The sequence below is a fragment of the Anabrus simplex genome, chromosome 1 (genome assembly GCF_040414725.1).
Source record: "Anabrus simplex isolate iqAnaSimp1 chromosome 1, ASM4041472v1, whole genome shotgun sequence".
Classification (NCBI taxonomy): domain Eukaryota; kingdom Metazoa; phylum Arthropoda; class Insecta; order Orthoptera; family Tettigoniidae; genus Anabrus; species Anabrus simplex.
The window spans coordinates 174,162,740-174,185,142 of NC_090265.1; the positions used below are offsets into that span (position 1 = coordinate 174,162,740).

General features: G+C 41.9%; 1 protein-coding gene across 1 annotated transcript in view; it reads left to right on the forward strand.

Annotated features, from left to right (window-relative positions):
- Positions 1–237: 237 nt before the first annotated feature.
- LOC136863531 (zinc transporter ZIP1) overlaps positions 238–22,403 on the forward strand; it is a 193,535-nt gene continuing 171,369 nt past the window's right edge. Inside the window, exon 1 of the mRNA XM_067139920.2 lies at positions 238–1,471. Coding sequence (XP_066996021.2) covers positions 277–1,471 — 1,195 coding nt within the window. The 5' untranslated portion in view covers positions 238–276. The remainder of the gene's footprint in view (positions 1,472–22,403) is intronic.

The following is a 22,403-nucleotide window of genomic DNA, read 5'->3' on the forward strand; positions in this document are numbered from 1 at the left end:
TGAGCAGCGGTCGCTTGGTAGGCCAAAGCCCTTCGGGGCTGTTGCACAGTGGAATGCGTGTGTGTTTATTTAAAAGTTCCGTAAGAAACCTTGAGGAGCAAAAGCAGCACTGCCCTAGATCAATGTGGAAGGCAGGTAAGATGAGGCTGGCGGGCGTTCCCCCCAGTGTGGTCACTGGTAGTCACGTGGTGAGTGACGTAGCTTAGCCCGCGTGCCGCCTACCTGTGCTTCGAAGCGCCTTCGCTCGGTACAGTACAGGTGGCGGCATGCTCAGGTATGGAGCTAACGTCCACCAAGATCGTAGTGTTGACCCTACTGGGAGCTATCCGCCTCTTCTTCGGCCTTGTACCACTTAAGATCACCAAGCGCCTACAACTATGGGGGCAACAACATCAGCAGGGCATACCTCAACTGGTGGTACAGCAGCGGCACGCACAGGTAGATCTCAGCGTATCCTTGTGTCTCTGTTTTGGAGGGGGAGTGCTCTTAGCCACCTGTTTCATCCATATGATCCCCGAAGTGCGAGAATACATAGAGGCGGTTAAAGGGAGCGATAAAAGTCTTCTGCCATCAGATTCTGAATTTCCCTACGCTGAACTGTTTGTGTGTATTGGTTTCTTCTTGGTTTACATTATAGAGGAAATTGCTCACAAGTATTTCCTGTATCATAACAAATCTGAACCAAAGTCTTCCAACCCTCTACCACAAGAAAGGGAGCCATGTTCTACGGTGGAAATGGAACTGAACAAAACAGAAGAAAAAAAGGAGCCTGAACCTCTTGTTGTTTCGGCGTGGACCAGATCAAAATCGAGTACCAGAATAGTTCCAGCAACATCTCAAGTCCACCTTCTAGCATCCAATTTATCCTTGGACGAGAAGGACCTGAAAACACCAGCAGTTACTTCTATCCAATGTCTACCAAAGCCACCTGTGCCTCACCATCACCATGTCCACCATCATCATATGCACCATCACCACCATCATACTGTGAGTGGCGATGCTGAAGAAAGTTTGATGGGTCACCTTAGAAGTGCGCTCGTGGTGCTAGCATTGTCTTTCCACTCTGTATTCGAAGGTCTGGCCATTGGGCTACAGCGTACTGAAAGGGGTGTGTGGTATTTATTTACAGCTGTATCTATCCACGCGTGTGCTATCCTGTTCTGTGTAGGTATGGAATTGGTAATGTCCGGGATGAAATTTGTCAATATGGTGATATATGTTGTGGTGCTGTCGGTCATGTCCCCACTGGGGGTAATGTTCGGTATACTAGCTACTATCCATGGACCAGGAGATGATGGTTCTCAGAGTCTGGTAGTTGCTGTACTTCAAGGAATAGCTGGCGGAACAATCCTGTACATCACCTTCTTCGAGGTGCTGGACCGCGAGAAGAAGAGGGAGACTGGTAGCAGTTCACTGCGACTTCTTTTCACCCTGGTAGGGTTCGCTCTGATGGTGGCGCTTGAAGCTGCTGGTGAGTACAACGTAATTCTGTATTTTTATCTTTATCTCCGAATTTTTATCCTGTTTATGTTGCTGTTATAGATTTTTTGGCCAGTGTCACGAATGGGAAATCTTTGTTTGCAGAAAATACGTAATAATAATTCCCTATTACGTGTTTGTTTAAGAGTCCTGTTATAAAATCATTTACTTAATTTCCTTCTTGGCATTTTCCAAATTAAATAGGGTCAGTACTTCGTGAGGATGTGGCCCAGTTTTCCGACTGGATGGTCTCCTTGACGCCAACCGTACATGGAGAGATGTATTCAATAATGCGTGTTTATATTGTGGTATTTCTGGTGTCATGTTTTGTATGAATACGAAGATGTGTTTTAAGGCTAACGTAAACAACCAGCTCCCGAGCTAGTAGAATTATATGGACGCAGTTAAAAATATCCTCGGCCCAGCTGGGAATCGAACCTGCGACCCTCTTAACTGGAGGCCTCTTCACTGACCATTCAATGAAGGGACCGGACAGTAGGATTAATAATAATAATAATAATAATAATAATAATAATAATAATAATAATAATAATAATAATAATAATTTTATGTTAAACAACTACTTTGACGGCATTCGGGACCACTGAGGTGCCAGAAATATGTACCGTAAGACTTATTTCTCGTACCAGTAAATTTAGCCACGCGAAGCTGGTGCTTTCTTCAAATATTGCCGGACTGAGCCGGGATCGAAGCTTGGAGTCAGAAGGCAAGCACTCAACCTTCTGAGCCACTCTCTCCGCTCTGCTGTTTAAGAATGTTCCAAGAAAACTTAAAGGAGGCATATTAATATGGTCACCAGCTTACCGCCAAGCTGGCCACGGTTCATATGCCGGTCAATACGTTTGGGAGTTCTGAAATAAAAAAAGTCACGTCTCGGTAGTTCCGATTCCACGTAAAAATGGAGGTCCTACGATTTTGATTACAACAATCACCTATAACTACAGGCTTGTTTGCTTTTTAAGAATATAAATTATATTAGTAGATTGACCTCTAGTTCTAAGTGACGGGTTACTTAGAAAGTTTAATAATAATAATAATAATAATAATAATAATAATAATAATAATAATAATAATAATAATAATAATAATAATAATAATAATAATTCATCTTTATACAGGGCTGTCGCCCAGGTGGCAGATGTCCTAACAGATGTTTACATAGGCTTTCCTCAAATACTTTCAAAAAAGTTGGAAATGTATTAAACATATCCGCAATTTATCCTCTTGAATTCCAATTTCATTTTCATTTCATCACCTTTCCTCCTTAAGAAATCTCCACTCAAACTTATTCGTTTACTAATCTCTACTGCCAGTTCGGAATATATCCCTCAGTTGAGTAGCTGGTCTCCTTTCTCCCAAGTCTTATTTTCTTAAAGCTGCTCCTTTATCGTAATTCACCTTGAACAAATTGTACTGCTGCTTTCTTTGGGTATTTTTATTTATTTATTTATTTATTTATTTATTTATTTATTTATTTATTTATTTATTTATTTATTTATTTATTCACGAAGCACAAGATACAGCTACACTGAGCAAATTTCACTTGCACTCTCAACAGACTATTTAACAAACGTAAACTTTCATAATAAAATATAATAAACATAACAAAATATAACAAGATCAGGTACACATCCTACTAATAACTGTCCAAATCGAAAACCATAGAATGTCCATGTTCATAGCCAAGTCGTCGTGGGTCAAGATGGCGGTATAATCCCTTCACATCAACTTATCTTTAAGATACTATTTACACACCTCTCGAATTCACTTTTATTTGATGCTATATCAAGCTCTTGTCTCCCATTAATATTGTTACAGAGTGTTGGGAGGCGGATTAGGAAAGATCGTTGAAGTATTGAGTGCTGAGTGTGGGGAATGTGAAGAAGGTCTTTGGTTCTGGTGGAACGGGAAGGAACGCGGAGAGAGAAGAGAGAAACAAGATGTTCCGAGCGGTAATGTCCATTTAAGATCTCGTGGAGGAAACTCAGGTCAGCTACCTGTCGACTTCTCCAATCAAGTAATCCCGGTGAGGGTCCCGTACACTGGAACCATTTTTGATAGTTTTCTCAACAGAGACTTGTCCGCCTTTATAGCTTAACGATTAGCACTGTTAGCTGCTGTCCTTGGAGGCCAGAGTTCGATTCCCCGTACTGACTGAAATTTAAGAATGGCAGAAGATTTGGTTTGTGGTGGTGTGGAGGTGTTTACCACAGACTGATATGCCCTCTCCTGTACTCAGCTACTACAACCACTAAATACCCTCATAACCACGTGAAGAGATCTGTAACCTCTATTTATAATCTCGTTCATGTGATTACTCCAATGAAGATATTTTCTTGTATTACCCCTGGATACTTACAGTGATACCAATTAGGAACTTTCAACCCATAAAGGTAGTAAGTATGAGGGGACTTTGCTCTTTGTGAAACTGACTGTTTTCCCCGTTCATCATCATACACTGCCGCCCATCGTCTACACTAGAATCATACTTTAATAGAGGTCTTACCAATGACTTACAAGCCCTCAACTTTACTTTCTTACTATAACTCCTCAATACCTACATAACTATATGGTGATATCTATAATAATAATAATAATAATAATAATAATAATAATAATAATAATAATAATTTTTTTGCTAGGGGCTTTACGTCGCACCGACACAGATAGGTCTTATGGCGACGATGGGATAGGAAAGGCCTAGGAGTTGGAAGTAAGCGGCCGTGGCCTTAATTAAGGTACAGCCCCAGCATTTGCCTGGTGGGAAAATGGGAAACCACTGAAAACCATCTTCAGGGCTGCCGATAGTGGGATTCGAACCTACTATCTCCCGGATGCAAGCTCACAGCCACGCGCCTCTACGCGCACGGCCAACTCGCCCGGTAATAATAATTCGTTCAGTTGTTATAGATTTTCAAAAGTCGCTGGGGTATCGAAAGTTTGTCCTGCATGAGTTTCTTAGCGTGCCATAAGCTAATAACAGTGGTTGTCAAACTCAAATATTCCCAAATATCACCAAAGTCGGCTTTCCCACTCAGCTTCACCCATTGTAATTAACTGGTTAGCATGCTGTTCTTTGGGGCAGGGGGATCCTGTTCTTTGGGGCAGGGGGATCCAGGATCGATTCACGACCGTATCGGAAATTTTTAACCTTTATTGGTTATTTTCTCGGGTACCAAGTGTTTGTGCCGTCTTCAACAGTGTATTTCATCTTAGAGAGCCTTTCTCATACTCAAACAGGTCACCCATGGGTATCAACTCGGAAAAACTGCACCAGACCTCTCCGGAAGCCCCACACGCCATTATTATTTTTACTAGACTACACTTTTTCTTTCTTTCTTCCTTCCTTCCTTTCTTTCTTTCTTTCTTTCTTTATTTCTTTCTTTTTCTTTCTTAATTCGTTTATCATCCAGGGTTGTTTTTTTTTCATCCGACTCAGCAAGGGATCCCACCTCTATCGCCTTAAGGACAGTGTCCTGGCGCGTGAGACTTTTGGTCGAAGATACAACTGTGAGGAGGACCAGTACCTCGCTCAGGCCGTCTCACTTGCTATGCTGAACAAGGGCCGTGTGAGGGATGGGAAGATCGGAAGGGATAGGGAAGGAAGCAGCCGTGGCCTTAAGTTAGGTACCATCATAGCATTCGCTTGGAGTAGAAGTGGGAAACAACGGAAAACCACTTCGAGGATGGCTGAGGTGGGAGTCGAACCTTCCTTTATTCAGTTGACCTCCCGAGGCTGAATGGACCCCATTCCAGCCCTCGTACCACATCTCAAATATCGTGGTGAACTGGAAATGGAACCCGGACCTCGGGGGATGGCATATAATCACACTAATCACTACACCACACAACGGGACATTATTATTATTATTATTATTATTATTATTATTATTATTATTATTATTATTACTACTACTACTTTCACATCGTTATGCCCAACTGAAGAGCACGCTTGAACTGGGTGAGTTGGCCGTGCGGTTAGGGGCGTGCAGCTGTGAACTTGCATCCGGGAGATAGTGGGTTCGAGTCCCACTGTCGGCAGCCCTGAAGATTGTTTTCAGTGGTTTCCTATTTTCACACCAGGAAAATGCTGGGGCTGTAGCGTAATTAAGGCCACGGCCGCTTCCTTCCAACTCCTAGACCTTTCCTAGCCCATCGTCACCATAAGACCTGTCTGTGTCGGTGCGACGTAAAGCCGGTAGCAAAAAAAGAACTAATTTAACATGATTTTGCCTTTTTATCTTCGCAAAATCTCTTCATCCTCTCATTATTATTATTATTATTATTATTATTATTATTATTATTATTATTATTATTATTATTATTATTTTCTGATAGTATTTATCTACCTATATATTTCGAAAGCTCTCATATTCGTATTACCAATTTCTCGACTTTCATGTTTCTTGCCTTCATTGTATGCGCAAGATGCCTACTGCATTCTGAGTCAATCCAGCTTTCTCTCCAACACGGAAAAGCCGGGCTGAGACGAGAGCGATGAATAATAGATTTGTCCCTAAATCCACTTCCTTCTTACAAAATAGAGTGGACCACAATACTGCAGACTCGCTTTCTTTTGCTGGGCTACACCTCCATTCGATGGCGTTCGCTTTACTCGAACCTGTAACCTCGTTGCTTCAAGAAAGCTTCCAATCATTTACAGAATAGAAATATTTCTAAGAAAAACGTGCATACATCTTCACTATAGACTTTTATGTTGTTTACTTTCTGTCCGCAAATCTCGAGGAATGAAAAAGATGTCCCTTCAAACCTGTTTTTGTGCCTCTTGGCCCACACCACTTGACGTGGAATCTTTCAAAACTGACGAACATCGTATACAGTAGATTATGTTTTCCTCCATTACTCTCCTACGGACTCTCCTAGATTACATATCCCCCTCCATTCGTCTTATAAGACCACCCCCAAAGCTGGTATCAGCAATTATTTAGTACGTTTACATGCAGGATTCAGATCGATCTGAGTACACTTCCCGTACTGGAAACGCCATGTAAACGGGGACTCAGTTCGGATTGAGTTTCGAGGTCGATTCGGTAAAATCTGGGATCGTATTGTACTCGGTTCGAATTGAATTACATGCAAACGCGGGTCATACTGAGATCGTATTGAAAACGACTGCGCACACACTCTACGTTTGTTCTGACAAAATAATCATCAAAGTTCTGTCGAAATAACAAATAATAAGCCAGTAAATATATTTACCTGTATAAATGATCAGCAACTGCAGTTATTAAGACGACCAGCCCTTGGCGATTAACAAAATCACGATAACCTTCTGTTGGAGGTAAAATTGGAATGTGCGTTCCATCTGTTGCACCAATTACATTTGGAATAACACACATACTTTCAAAACTGAAAGTTATCTCCTGGGCTTCTACTGCATTTGGCGTTTTTAAATTCTAAGAGGTGATACAGAAATACTACAATTCTCCATCGTTCGTATACGTCGATGTTGCTTGGCGGATTCAATACGATACTCAAATAGCCTACTACATGTAAACGGGGATCGTATTCAGTACAGTAAGTTTACTCAAATCGATCTCAATCCCCATGTAAACGTACTAATTCTCACTTCAGATTATGTATAACGTATCCTGTGCCAATCCATACTTAACTTTTTTTTTTTTTTTTTGCTATGGGCTTTACGTCGCACCGACACAGATAGGTCTTATGGCGACGATGGGATAGGAAAGGCCTAGGAGTTGGAAGGAAGTGGCCGTGGCCTTAATTAAGGTACAGCCCCAGCATTTGCCAGGTGTGAAAATGGGAAACCACGGAAAACCATCTTCAGGGCTGCCGATAGTGGGATTCGAACCTACTATCTCCCGGATGCAAGCTCACAGCCGCACGCCTCTACGCGCACGGCCAACTCGCTCGGTACTTTTTTTTTTAAAACAATTTGCTGTACGTCGCGCCGGCACGACGATGAGATAGGAAAGGGCTAGGAGTGAGAAGGGAGCGACCGTGGCCTTAGGCACAGCCCCTAGCATTTGCCTGGCGTGAAAGTGGGTAATCACGCGAAGCCATCTTCAGGGCTGCCGTCAGTGGGGTTCGAACCCACTATCTCCCGAATGCAAGGTGATAGCTACGTGAACCAAACCCCGCAGCCACTTGCTCGGTCTTTACTCTCGTACTGCAGGATCAATCTTGATTCATATCATAGTCTCTCTGTATTTCCTTTCAAGCTCGACAATATCAGACTGTTCACGATAATCCAAGGATCAATGAGCTCGGTTTTAGAATCCTTAAAGCAATCATCATCATCATCAGCAACTCAATCTACCTCTTACGATTAGACTAAGTCGATCCGGGCGAGTTGGCCGTGCTTTTAAGGGCGCACACTAATGAGCTTGCATCTGGGAGATAGTGGGTTCGACCGCCACTATCGGAGTCTCGGTAGCCCTGAATTCGATTTTCCGTGGATTCCCAGACAAATGCTGGGGCTGTACTTTAATTAAGGCTACGGCCGCTTCCTTCCTACTCCTAGGCCTTTCCTATCCCATCGTCGCCATAAAACCTATCTGTGTCGATGCGACGTAAAGCAAATAGCAAAAAGACGACAACATAGGCCAAATGACGTATTGCAGTTTCATGTATCTGCCACTGTGTATACTTCAGTAAATATTCCATGTAAACAATGAACAGTGGGGATGAACTACTTTGAACTAAGAACTGATTCTATCAGGAATTCTCCCTGTGTCTTATTGTCGAGATAAATACGTTTCATTAACTGTAATAACTGGTAAAAGTGGTTTTCAATATTTTACACATAGTTCATATCCTAGGAATAAGGAAGTGGTAAAAAGTTACGGAAGTTATTGAATATTTCAGAGAACAATACTTGAGAACATTTTTTGAATATTTTAAATATTAGATTATAATAAAATTCTATCGTTGAAAGGAAGGCTAACAATATGTACACGATCAATCCCGTCTTCCAAAGGCTCGCATTTTTGGAACTTGCAGGAATGGTGATTAGTGCTGCCAGGCCTACAAGAAATAACTTCTGCCTTTCGAGGCTCTTCTCTTTCTAGAACCGATATATTCATTCCTCGAGGGAACAGAACTTTTTGTCTTACAATTAATACTGAGAGGGCTCTTTTTCAGCGTATCAGCGTACAGCTCTTTTTATTGCCGGGAGTGTCCGTGGATATGTTTGGCTCGCCGTATCAGTAGCTACTTTTCCCGATACAACCCATGAGGTGACCTCCCGAGGCTGAGTGGACACCATTCCAGCCCTCGTACCACTTTTCAGTTTTTTTGTGGCAGAGCCGGGAATCGAAGCCGCGCCTCCGTGGGTAGTAGATAATCACACTAACCACTACACCACACAGGCGGACAAGTTATCATTTCACCCAACAATCCGAGAATCGTTCTCGTAGCAAAGCGTCAAGGCATTGGCTGCTTTGCCTAATGTAAGGAGCCCGTTTTCGTGTTCCATCGAACCTTTCTTTCATTCTTTACTTATTTCCTCCTTTCTTTCTCTTCTCTGTATTTTCTTAAAATGACTTTTTTGATAGTTATTAACGTTTTGAAACATGTATGTTATTTCTGATTCATTACTTTTTGAATTGGCATGTTGTAATAAAACCACATTAAATAATTTTCCATGTCAGTATTTAAAGACTGTATGTGAAAGATTTTTTTTTTTTTTTTTTTTTTTTTTAGGTGCTGCTAACTGAAAGTGATGATATGTTTAAAAGCAGGAATAAACTAACAACTGCAAAGAGTAAGATTCATTTTCAAAATGAAATAGTAATGACTCGAAGAGACTAAAACTTGTTCATTTTATATAAGGTTGTTCCCAAACATGTCCGCCTCTGTGGTGTAGTGGTTAGTGTGATTAGCTGCCACTCGCAGAGGCCCGGATTCGATTCCAGGCTCTGCCACGAAATTTGAAATGTGGTACGAGGGCTGAAACGGGATTCCCTCAGCCTCGGGAGGTCAACTGAGTAGAGGTGGGTTCGATTCCCATCTCAGTCATCCTGGAAGTGGTTTTCTGTGGTTTCCCACTTCTTCTCCAGGCGAATGCCGGGATGGTACATAACTCAAGGCCACGGCCGCTTCCTTCCCCATTCCTTGTCTATCCCTTCCAATCTTCCCATCCCCGGTCCCTGTTTAACATAACAGGTGAGGCGGCCTGGGCGAGGTGCTGTTCATCCTCCCCAGTTGTATCCCCCGACCCAGAGTCTGAAGCTCCAGGACAGTGCCCTTGAGGTGGTAGAGATGGGATCCCTCGCTGAGTCCGAGGGAAAACCCGACCCTGGAGGGTAAACAGAAGAAGAAGAAGAAGAAGAAGAAGAAGTTCCCAAACATGTGCGTGTAATCGGCGGATGGACAGTAAACCCCCAAAATTACAAAAAGTCTCCCTATGAACGTATCCCCTACGGTCGATCGTTTACGAGCTGTACCTGTTTTGTCAGCTGGAATGGGGGGAGATTTCGTATGTAGAATCGTTATTTAGTATAAAGTTTGGAGTCAGTCACTCCGTTACCGATATTGCAATACTTCGCTAGCTTGTGGAACGTTGATGCCATCGAATACGTGCGTGTTCAAACGTGTCCGATAGTCAATGAGGTAAAATATTCAGGCGCATGGTGGACATTTTGAGGATTTGTTCAATTAGAATTCAGTATCCGTGCTGGTACGTCAACATGGCGACAGCTACTCGACACGAAATGCTGTTCCAGTACAAAGTTGGAAATTCTGCAACTTGTAAAAGTTCGACAGTAGAGTATTTATGTTCATAGGGGCATTTTGTGTTCATTTTGCGAGGTACTATACACCCCCGATTACTAATAATAAATAATCGTTTTATTATTTTTACGTCCTGTTAATTACTTTTGACGGTTTTCAGAGACGCCGAGGTGCCGAAATGTTGTCCCGCAGGAGTTCTTTTACGTGCCAGTAAATCTATCGACACGAGGCTGACGTGTTTGAGCAACTTAGAATACCCCGCACGATTACTTCCCACATAATTGGGAACACCCACATATTTAAAATATTAGGCTTCTTAATACTTATAATGGAATTTAAAATGGTAGGCCTGCATAGTATGAAATCTTGGTCATCTACCAGTGGGGGTGCGTTCTATATGTTCAGTGGTTCAGTGAACTCCCTAGAAATACATAAGTCTTAGTAAAATGGTTTATCAAGAGTCTTTTCCTTTAATTACTCTGTATTTTCGCGTGCGTAGCGATAATTTTAACATTAACACTCAGTTGCTCTCCGGAATCAGCGAAGAGGTTCAATTTCTTGACCCTTGGCGCGAGGCGGTAGGACGTACGGAGGGTGTGCAAGGCGAGGGACTATGAGGAGCAGGGAAAACAGCCCAGGAATCCCTGGTAACTGGATCAGCGATGGACACGGGTTACATTGAGCAGACGAAGCAATGTCAAGAGCGTATGGTTAAAGTTTGCCGTGGTATGTTTTGAAGGGATTTTAATTTCACGATTTTGCGATTCTCATGTAATTAACAGCAATGAACCAGAATATTTTAGTAACTACGATTTTATAGCACCAGTAGGTGGACGTAGCCTAAGTTTATGTAAATTAAACTTCAAATTAGTAATACGTGTTTTATGACAAGTAAACAGCAAATTTTTGCTATTTGCTTTACGTCGCACCGACACAGATATGTCCTATGGCGAAGATGGGATAGGAAAGGCCTGAGAAGTTGAAGGAAGCGGCCGTGGCCTTAGTTAAGGTACAACCCCAGCATTTGCGTGGTGTGAAAGTGGGATAAATCATCCTCAGGTCTGCCTACAGTTGAGTTCGAACCCAGTATCTCCCGAATGCTAGCTCACAGCTAAGCGCACGGCTAAATCGCTCAGTTTCAATGGAAAAAAGGAAGGATATCTGAAGGATGGAGACATCAGCAAAAGGAAGGGAAGGGCAGTGGAAAGTATAAAAATAAAAGACTCGAGAGTTAAATGATCAGAAAATATGGCAATAAGAAGCAGAGCACAACTAACAAGAGAACCGTCTTGGTTGGAGCAAACTAATTGCAATTAAACTTGGGCCGGTAGGGAGATCAATTAAGACATCAGAAAATCGCAGCATGCCTGACGTTGTTACATAGACTGTCCAACATGACAAAATGGGTGATTATGAACAAGAATCCTGCAATGTCCTCGTTCGTGGAATGAAATGTTATATCAATCGTATCCTGACCCGGTCGAATGACTGGAAACAGGCTGTGGATGTTCATCAATCGTGTGTCTGTCTGTTAGGTCATCAGCCCAGAGGCTGGTTGGATCCTCAAATAGCACCACCAAAGGTTATGCGGTTATAAGGAAACCCTAAAAACCAATGGCAGCACCAAAATGAGGCGTACTAGGCAAGATGAGGCGTGAGGTAGTTTGCCATTGCTTTCCTCACTGGGTCAGAAAGTACTATTGCAGCTCGACTGACCCTATGAGCAGCAGCTTTCATAACATTCAGATGCACTAGTCATGCTCTGAATGTCATTACTCAGCACTACCCATACCCCAGCAACTTCCATATTGTCACAGCCATGGATGTTGACTGGGACTTGGGTGGAAGCTACACTTTACTCTGGCCTGTGCCAAGAGATGGATGCAAAAGTACTGTATCCATCAAAAAATGACATCAATCGTATGTTCGTTTATACATAGATGACAGTGGCAGCGCGTGGATAAAACGTCTGGGGGTTCGCTGCTGTGGAAAATAACGTGTTCAGATCTATTGTTACTTGATATTTACATACATATATACATACATACATACATACATACATACATACATACATACATACATACATACATACATACATACATACATACATACATACATACATACATACATACAATAGTGACATCGCTTGATTAGCGCACACGGCTACAGCAGAAAGAAGTTACCAAAACAATGAAGAATGTAAGTCAGGGAATATGAGGTTTAATTACTTTAAAGATGAACCAGTTTCCTCTGATTTTCTTGACGTGTTTGCGTAGGGATAACTGCTTCAAGAACGTGTTAGGCAGACTACTATTAATTGTGTCTTGACGTAATTTGCTGTTTTCGATAGCTGCAGTCGCTTAAGTGCGGCCAGTATCCAGTAATCGGGAGATAGTGGGTTCGAGCCTCACTGTCGGCAGCCCTGAAGATGGTTTTCCGTGGTTTCCCATTTTGACACCAGGCAAATGCCCGGGCTGATAAAATAAAGGTGGCTGCTCTCTAGAATTTAAGTTTCCTTCAAGTGCCTTCGGTACTATTCGGAGACAAGCAATGCTACATGTTGTTCGACCACGCTCTGACATTTCGTGATAACTATAGTCATAATGGACGATTTCTGCATATTATTATTGTAGCGTAGTGATAAGGTTGTAAGCTCAACCGTGAACAATTTTTGACACAGAGGAAATATTAGTTTCTGTCAGTTTTATGGCTGTTTTAGTAAATAACTCCAGATTCATGTAGTATCATGTCACGAATTCATCGTTATTTCTTATGAAGTGATGACCGAAAATAAAAAGGAAAGAGACGTTCATCTCAAGAATGCCTTTTATAGTGTATAAAAAATTACTGGCGTCTGCCTTAGAAACAATCACAATTCCGAAAACATTGAAAGATCCACGATTTAATGTCTACTTTCTGCCCAACTAGATTATATCTTGCAGTCGAGTGGACATGGAATCTACTAGTCTTTTCATATAACGACTGTTTTCAACCGCAGCTTGGCGAGCTTCTCCAAATTATCAGGACATCTTGGAGAAGGATTGGAATTTTTATTCGCATATGCTTCGTTACTTGTGCCCTCGTATTCACATTTCAGTTAAAGTCCGGAGAAAGACATGGCCAGACTATCAGTTCGATATCATGTCTCCTCGCAAACCAATCTCGAATCAATTGACGTGTGTGGACTGGATGAATTCCAGCAGGATATAACGATCTATATATTATATATAATAACTTTTCCTGACTGACAGATTCATCATCGCCGAGCAAGAACTACTGAACATAAAGGAATTAGATTTTGGGGATACATTCATATGAACATGTAGGTGCTCGCCAAGAGAGGATTTTTGGATATTCCGTCGCTAAGGGGGTGAAAAGGGGGATGAAATTTTAAAATGAGTGTATCTATATCTCAAAACTTTAAAAGTTTACAGATGTAAAAATTGGTATTTAGAATCTTCTTTAAATATACGGAAATATGTATTATTTGGTTTTCGGAAAATCCCAATAGGAAGGGTAAAAACGGGTTAAAATGGGGTTGAATGCCTTTAATTCAAAGAGGGTACTTCTATCTCAGAAACTGAAGATATTACAGACCTGAAAAATGGTATTTGGGATCTCCTTTAAAGATAAAGAAACGCGTATTTTTGTTTTTGTTTTCAGAAAATCCAATTAACGGGATAATTGGTATTTAGAATATCCTTTAGTATTAAAGGAACAAGTATGTTTTAACGGGAAATTCACTTAAGGGGGGTGGGAAGTGTGAAAGTAAGTGAAAGAAAGTAAATTCTTTTTATGGGGATACTTATATCTTAGAACTGAATGTAACAGACCTGAACATTGGTACTTGGAATCTCCTTTAAACATAAGGAAACACCCCATCTTTTTTGGGGGGGGGGGGAGTGGGGGTAAATCAACTTAACGGCGGTGGGGCGAGGAAAAGAGTTGAGACCAATTGATTTTACTGTTCATAATGTACTTATTCTGATCATTAACTGATCATTTTTAATCTTTCCTGGGTTCGTTTTCAAGAGCCATCTTTTCCTTTGGAGAACATAAAGTTAGATTGCAGTAGATTCTCCTGGCATATAAATACAAATGTAAACACATTTGAAATAAACAATAGGAATTATATCGACCGTGCAATTGTTCACCTCTATAATAAGGTCAGTAATGCACGGAAGAATATTATTCGTGTCGCCAGAAATCTCGCGCACTTGCCTACGCGTGACGATGGTGCTGGTCAAATTGTCAGCAATGACAATGCCAGCAGATGTAATTTACCGCCAAGTAGCGCTCTTGCATCTTGCTGTGGGTTCCAGACCATCAATAATAATAATAATAATAATTTTCTGGACCTTCATCAAAATGTGCGGACCGCGCTGGAGACAGGTCCTGGCCGGGTAATGACTACGATTGCAGTACGCTCGCGGGTTCAGTACCGCCAAGGCACCCGAGACGACACCACGTCGGATCTCCTCAAGGATTTGGTACATATTAAAAATGCTTATAGGTAAAGATGGCAAAGATTTAGGGACCTAACTGACCAGGTTGAGTACCTGGACTTAGCCCGGGAAGTACGAAATCAATTTCTGGAAAGAAAGATTGGAAAATGGGAGGAACTTTGCCGTAATCTCTCAGAAAACGAGTCAGATCATGAATTTTGGCGGATTTTCTCAGAAAACGAGTTAGATCGCGAATTTTGGCGGATTATATATAAAACGTTAAGCATTCAATTATAAATTTCATTATAATACCGTAGCGAAGCACGGGTATCTTGCTAGTTTAACATAAAGAACTACACAGCGTTCCAGCAAATGCTGATATTTCTGCTTATTCAATTTCATGCTAATGCGATGGATTTTGTCTACTCCACGATGAGGAATCCACCCCAGCACGGCACAGAGTCTTTATAGCCATGGGCATGTATGGCGTCGTACCTGGGATCCGCTCGAGTGCCAGGAGGACGATACACAAAAGTGGGTCCTTCCTTTGTAGTAGAAAAGGTCAATTCATCAGGAAAGTTTACACTTTTCCCAATCCCGGTCTTCATTTTCCAATGCAATGATTAAACGCTCGTCTGTGCGCTCCTGCTTATGAACAATGCTAGGACTGGCACCTCGAGATCTCATATTGACTGCCCTTAAACGACTTCTCACGGTTTGATCGTAGCCAGAAAAATTAACAACTGCTTTCAAGCTCTGAAGATAAATGCTGACTGAATTTTTGTTCTTTTTAAGCAAGTCTGTAATCATTCATGTGTCCTTTACTTTGCCGTATTAAATAATTAAATAAGTCTGAAAGCTGGTTGGGTTTTTAAATAGAGTCATCAAAGTTTATGTGGTTGTAGGGAAACCGCAAAAACTGATGGCTGTGCAAAAATTAGGCGTACTAGGCAAGATGAAAACACTGGGCCAGAAAGTGCTATTGCAGCAGACTGACTCTGTAGATAACACCTTTCATAACATTCAGGCCCACTAGTTGTGCCCCGAATGTCCTTATTCAGCATCATCCACCCCTCAGCACATTTCATATTTCCATGGATGGGACTGGGACTTCGGTGGAATCTACCTTTTGATCTGGTCCCGGTCAAGGGACACATGCAGAAGTGCTGCATCCTTCAAAAAATGGCAACTGGTGGAGATCAAGGGTACTCCTTTGGCAAGAAGTGAGCTCTTGGTAGAAATTATTTTTTACATCGGTCTGTTTTCAGACCATCTTTGCTGTACGGGAGTGAAAACTGGGTGGATTCTGGATATCTGAAGGCACGAATAATTGCTGGTAGAAATAGGTGGACCGGGCGAGTTGGTCGAGCGGTTGGGAACGCGCAGCTGTGTGCTTGCATCCGGGAGATAGTGGGTTCGAACTTCACTGTCGGCAGCGCTGAAGTTGGTTTTCTGTGGTCTCCCATTTTCACCAAATGCTGGGGCTGTACCTTAATTGAGGCCACGGCCACCTCCTTCCTACTCCTAGATCTTTCCTATCCCATCGTCGCCATAAGACCTATCTGTGTCGGTGCGACGTAAAGCAAGTTGTAAAAAAATAGGTGGGAACAATGGCAGGAGCATACTCGCAATGAGGAGATTTAGGCTGTTAGGAAAGAGCCGAAAGTATGAAGCCGTGCATATAAAAAGACTTTGATTGTGGGGTCGTGTGAGACGAGCAGAGGAGGATACGTTACCTAGGTAAATAATAGAATCAACGATATAGGATAAGAGAAGCAGAAGGAGACAAAGACGACGAAGTTGTACTTGGATTGTGCAGGCTTACAGAACGAACGCTGAGAGGCGCAATGCGAGGATAACAATTTTAAAAGTGAATATACCGAGCTCAATAGCTGCAGTCGCTTAAGTGCGACCAGTATCCAGTATTCGGGAGATAGTAGGTTCGAACTCCGCTGTCGGCAGCCCTGAAAATGGTTTTCCGTGGTTTCCCATTTTCACACCAGGCAAATGCTGGGGCTGTACCTTAATTAAGGCCACGGCCGCTTCCTTCCCACTCCTAGCTCTTTCCTGTCCCATCGTCGCCATAAAACGTATCTATGTCGGTGCGACGTAAAGCAACTAGCAAAGAAAAGAAAAGAAAAGAAAAGTAAATATTGAAATAGTTTCACAATTTTCAGTTAAATTGTTTATTTTACTACTAACCAACTTTTTAAGTAGAAATCCGCGTCAATTCTATTGGTGATTTACATATTATTAGATACGTGTTTGCGAAGAAGAAATGCATTTCCTCCGTGTCATTTTTATCACTAACAGGAAAAATGTTGTTCTCTAACGGTAGAGTATAAAATGCAATCTCACCATCTCATGAAATTGTTCCAAGGCATGTAATGCTTACCTTTGAAATTGCATGATCTAGTATCACGATACTGTTCCAAGGTCGGGGTGAAAGTCGTTTAGTGTCCAGTGCTGACTTCGTGACTTTACAAGCAAGGACAAGGTTGGCTTTACAAATACAATATGGTTTTAAAATGAGTTAAAACGTAGAGCAAAACATAGTATCAGAGTACATCGACACGTATATTGAGCAAATAACAGGTGAAAATGCTGTGTGAAGTGTTACACTTAATACAAGGAAGAGAATTAACACTGACATAGCATTTGTTTCAGAATCTGCTTGATCTGTTGCTCGTCAAGTAGACATAAACATCTACGTAAGAGTCTTCTTCTTCTTCTTCTTATTCTTCTCCTTCTTCTTCTTCTTTTCCTACCACTTTTCTCACACCTGTGGGGTCGAGGGTGCGAACTGCGTCGCACGTGTGGATTTGGCCCTTTTATGGTCGGATGCCCTTCCTGACGCCAACCCTACACGGAGGGATGTAATCACTGTTGATTGCATGTTTCTGTGGTGGTTGGTAGTGTGGTATGTAGTCTCAATATGATGAGGAGAGTGTTGGGACGGACACACACCCATTCTCCGAGCCAGAAGAATTAATCAGAAGCGATTAAAATCCCCGTCCCGGGCGGGAATCGAACCCGGGACCCTCTGAAACGAAGGCCAGTACGCTGACCATTCAGCCAACGAGTCGGACCTTCGTAAGAGTATAATCATAATAATAATAATAATAATAATATGGTGAAAGTCTACTGGTAAAAAGTGGTAAAATGGCTGGAGGGTATTCGCAATGAGGGGATTAAGACTACATTAGTAATAAACGTGATGGATGAAGCCGTGAGTACCAATAAAAACCTATTGTATCCATAGTCACTGAAGCCAATTAAAATTCCTTCGTCCATCCTGGTTTTTTCCCCTGATTTATCCTTTATCTCCTCATTACGAGCACCCTGCTGTCATTGGTCCAGACTGTTTGTATCAATACTTTCACGCCTGTCACTTCTTGGCATTTTCCCAATCGCCTGAGGTAAGCACTTTGTATGGATTTAGCCCAGTGTTACTACCGGAAGCATTTCCTGACTCTAAACCTAAGTGGAGGGATGTACTCACTATTGCGTGTTTCTGTGGTGGTTTGTACTGTTACGTGTTGTATGTACATAGAGAAATATTGTAAAATGACCATAAACTTCCAGCCCCCAAGCTATAGGATTTAACCAGGCGCGGCTAAATTCGTCGGCCCAGCCGAGAATCAAATCCGAGTCCCTCTCAGATGAAGGCCACTATACTGACCATTCAGCCAAGGAGACAGGCATTCACGATCGTTACTTCCAAGTTACTAATTAGGTATCCTGAGTCCGCCCAGATTTCACTCCTGTAAAAGAAAGTTGGTCTGAAAACAAAGCGATGTAAGGATAAAATTCGTGTAAGCACTTCTTTCTTTCACAAAACTGTAGGTGGCAACTGTCAACTCACTGCGTTAACTTTGCTACACCTTGATTCCATTTCGCTTACTGCACGGTACTACCATCCTCGAAAATGAAAATCCTTGGACCTTTAAATACCATAATACGCCGGTTGCTGTTTCGTATTCACTACCTGACATTCAATCCTCTTGGGTTTCTTCCCGAATTACATCAATTTATTATTGGAAATGGCTCATATTTTAGCTATATTATTTTACTTCATATTTTGCATATAGAAGTTAAAGATTGGGACTGCTAGACACGTGTGTTTTTTCTTTCCACAACTATAAAGTATGTTGCGATCCTTCGTTTCTATGATTCCTTCTATTGTCGCGGCCACGAAATTAGGCGGGTCAGAGAAATTACGCTGTTGCCAAGGTTATGTAGCAACTGGCGAAGAAATGCCTAACTGAACACATCATTTCGGAGCGCGAGGCAAGTTGTTCTCTCTCAAGCTCCTGATGTTACTTCATACAATGTTTCGAAACAAATTATACTACAAGCTTCAGAAAAGACTGCTGATTCCAGTGGTATAACTATTTTCCATATAAACCACTTTAAATAATTATGAAAAATAAAATCTTGAACGAGTAAGTTTAAATCCGTAGAAACATGTATTGAAAATTTCAGTAAGCGGCTAAGTTTTTATTTCTTCAGCCAATAAAATTCTGTCTGCGGGAAAAATGTAAAAAATCGCCTGACTTATATTTTTTTATCTGAAACATATTTCTGTGAGTCTTGTAATTTTCCCAGAAAATGGCCCGGGAAGCGATCATGTAAATTCGCAAGCTGAGGCAGTTCGGGGCGCGCGCACCAGCACAGGCTGCAGGACCCCTAAATACTTTTGGATTACATATTAATCCGTATCAGTTTTATTACATTATAACTTTAAATATTTGAATACTGTATATTGTACCGAGTAATATAGAAAAAGAACTACTTTAAAGAATAGGTTTACATTAATTTACAATGAAGTAAGAATCGGTTTCTGGCTTCAAGGCAGTCTTAGTCACTGTCATCACTCATCTCACTATCTGTCGAGTCGTCTTTTACACTGATGAAGAATGGCTCCATTCTTTCGTCCCTTACTATTTCCTTGGCCCAATCGTCTGTTTGAACATTTTCCGCGCGATTGAAGCACTTTTCCCAATCTGCAGCAGTCACACGGTCGATGGCTTCTCACGTGAGTTTTTCTACGCCCTTTTTTTTAATGTCTTGTTCCTCTCTGCCACTTCTTTCTTGACTTGAGCCCAAATCAATTCACATTCACTATCCATGTTTAACTGCACTTACGATGCGAGTTCAACAGCTGTTTGTCCGACTCGTTGTCTGAACGGTCCCGGGTTCGATTCCCGGCCGGGTCGGGGATTTTAACCTTAATTGGTTAATTCCAATGGCACGGGGGCTGGGTGTATGTGCTGTCTTCATCATCATTTCATCCTCATCACGACGCGCAGGTCACCTACGGGTATCAAATAGAAAGACCTGCACCTGGCGAGCCGAACCCGTCCTGGGATATCCCGGCACTAAAAGCCATACGACATTTCATTTCATTTCAACAGCTGCTTGACAGGGAATGACTCGGGTAAGGTGGCGTGAGCGGATGGGCTTCAGTTTGACAGCACTGCACGATCAACGTTGCCAATCCGTGCCCGGGGGTAAGCGACTCTCGACCATCTGTCGCTTCGCCATTCCCATATCTGACGAGATTTAATGCTCCCATGTGGCGTGTCTCCGCGGTTGTTCGAAGTGTGATACGTTGCGTGTATACGCAGGGGACATGAAGAGGACAGTGTTGGGGTTGGGACAAACACAAACACTCAGCCCTGAATCAGAAGAGTTAACTAGACGCGATTAACGTCCCGGAAATCGACACGGGACCCTGTGAACTGATGGTCTCGAAGCTGAACATTCGGCCAAGGAGTCGGAAAAACAATGCATTGGGTAAATTTTAGAAAAACAAAATATAATTATGCTATAAATATATAAAATAATGCGTGTACTGCTCACCGTATCGTAGGTAGGCAAGCAAAGCATCGTAATCCACAATGCTCTTCCTATCCATTATTCTCCCAGCCACATATGGATATGCAGTCCATCAGAACAGTGTTCGTTCTGCTCATTTTCCTATGCTGGTGTGTAAAGAAAATTTAACCTTAAACGCATTATAGTGTAGGAGTGCGTAGATATGTCACGTAAACATACATTTCTGCAGCACGGTACAATAAGGATCATTTTCCTTTACACATTGGCATTGGAAAATTAACACCACGAAATCTGTTCTTATGGACTGCATATCCATATGTGGCTGGGAGGTGTGACTAGTCTAAGGAGAAGAATGGATAGGAAGAGCATTGTGGGATAAGTACGACGTTTTGCTCGCCCAGCGACGTTGTATAACAGTATATCGTGAATTGAAGTCGGCATGCTGTCCGTGAAGTGATTTCGTCAGTGATGGCATCTGACAGTTTTTCTCTTTCTCAGTTGAAATCGCTGCTAGGTCACTAAGGCGTTCCACGGTCACAGTTGTTCTCCGGTGTTTTATAAGTTTCTTCTTCTTATTTTGTTTTTCCCACACCTTTGGGGTCGCGGGTGCGAACTGCGTCGCACATGTGGATTATTTGGCCCTGTTTTACGGCCGGATGACCTTCCAGTCGCCAACCCTATATAGAGGGATATAATCACTATTGCGTGTTTCTGTGGTGGTTGGTGGTGTGGTGTATTGTCTGAAAATAATGAGGAGAGTGTTGGGACAGACAAATACAGCCAGTCACCGACCCGGCCGGGAATCGAACCCGGGACCCTCTGAACCGAAGGCCAATACGCCGACCATTCAGCCAACGAGTCGGACGGCGTTTAACATATTTCGTTGACGAGTAATTATGTACTACCGTGGTCGTCGCGGGAAGAATTAATACAATTTTAACACATTTTCACCTCCTTGAAAAAGCTGTTTTTCTTTTAATACCAACTGAGGTCAATAATTTTCTTTGAATTATAGTTCAATAATTTCTTGAGACTATGTTGTTATATTCTCAACATGCTCATGTCTTTTCTGCTTAGGTTCCATTGCCGTTGGTTTAAAGTTGGGCTTTAAAAAAATGTGAAAACTTTAATTATTCGAAGGTTACTCCATTTTTCCTCTGATTAGTTTTAAGAGGGGTTGGTTGACTATAAAATAGGATCCGGATGTTTATGACATGTTATAGTTTGTTTCTTTATATTATTTCCATGGAAAATACAAGTTAAGCATGATTTTATCTACGGCGACTAAAATTGTGCATTTTTAACGGGTCATATAAAGTCATATTTCGGCTCTTTAAACTTTTTTTGTCATATTCTGGTAATTTTTCATATTATGGTCATTTCTGATCGTGTATTTTCGTGTTTTGTCATATTTTAATCCTTTTATTCCATTTTCTCATACCTGCTTTCAGTCTTCTCAAACACGGATTTTTCACATAACCCTCCTAATGGTTACGTCTCAAAACTCACGAGTTTCAAAACTCCCGGGCTAAAATTAACTACAAATAGTATCAAAACTACGAACTGGTAGCTAAAGCAAACATTCCAAAGAGTCTCAAAATTCCGGACCGCAGGAGGGTTGAGGTGCGCGGTGACTCACGCTTCCCTTACGACAGACAGGGGATACTGTGGATGTTATTCTCCCACCCCAACCCACAGGGGTAAAATAATGGCTAGTGAATTAAAGAGCCCGAGGTGTAATATTATCATGATTATTAAAATATTTTGCTGTGGTCTTAAAGCTAATATAATGCATTTTTTACCTTTCACATAAATTTATAATAATGACGTGAGGCCTCTGGGGAGGTCTGGTGCAGGTCTTTAGAGTTGACGCCGTATAGGCGACCTGCATGTCTGTGAGGA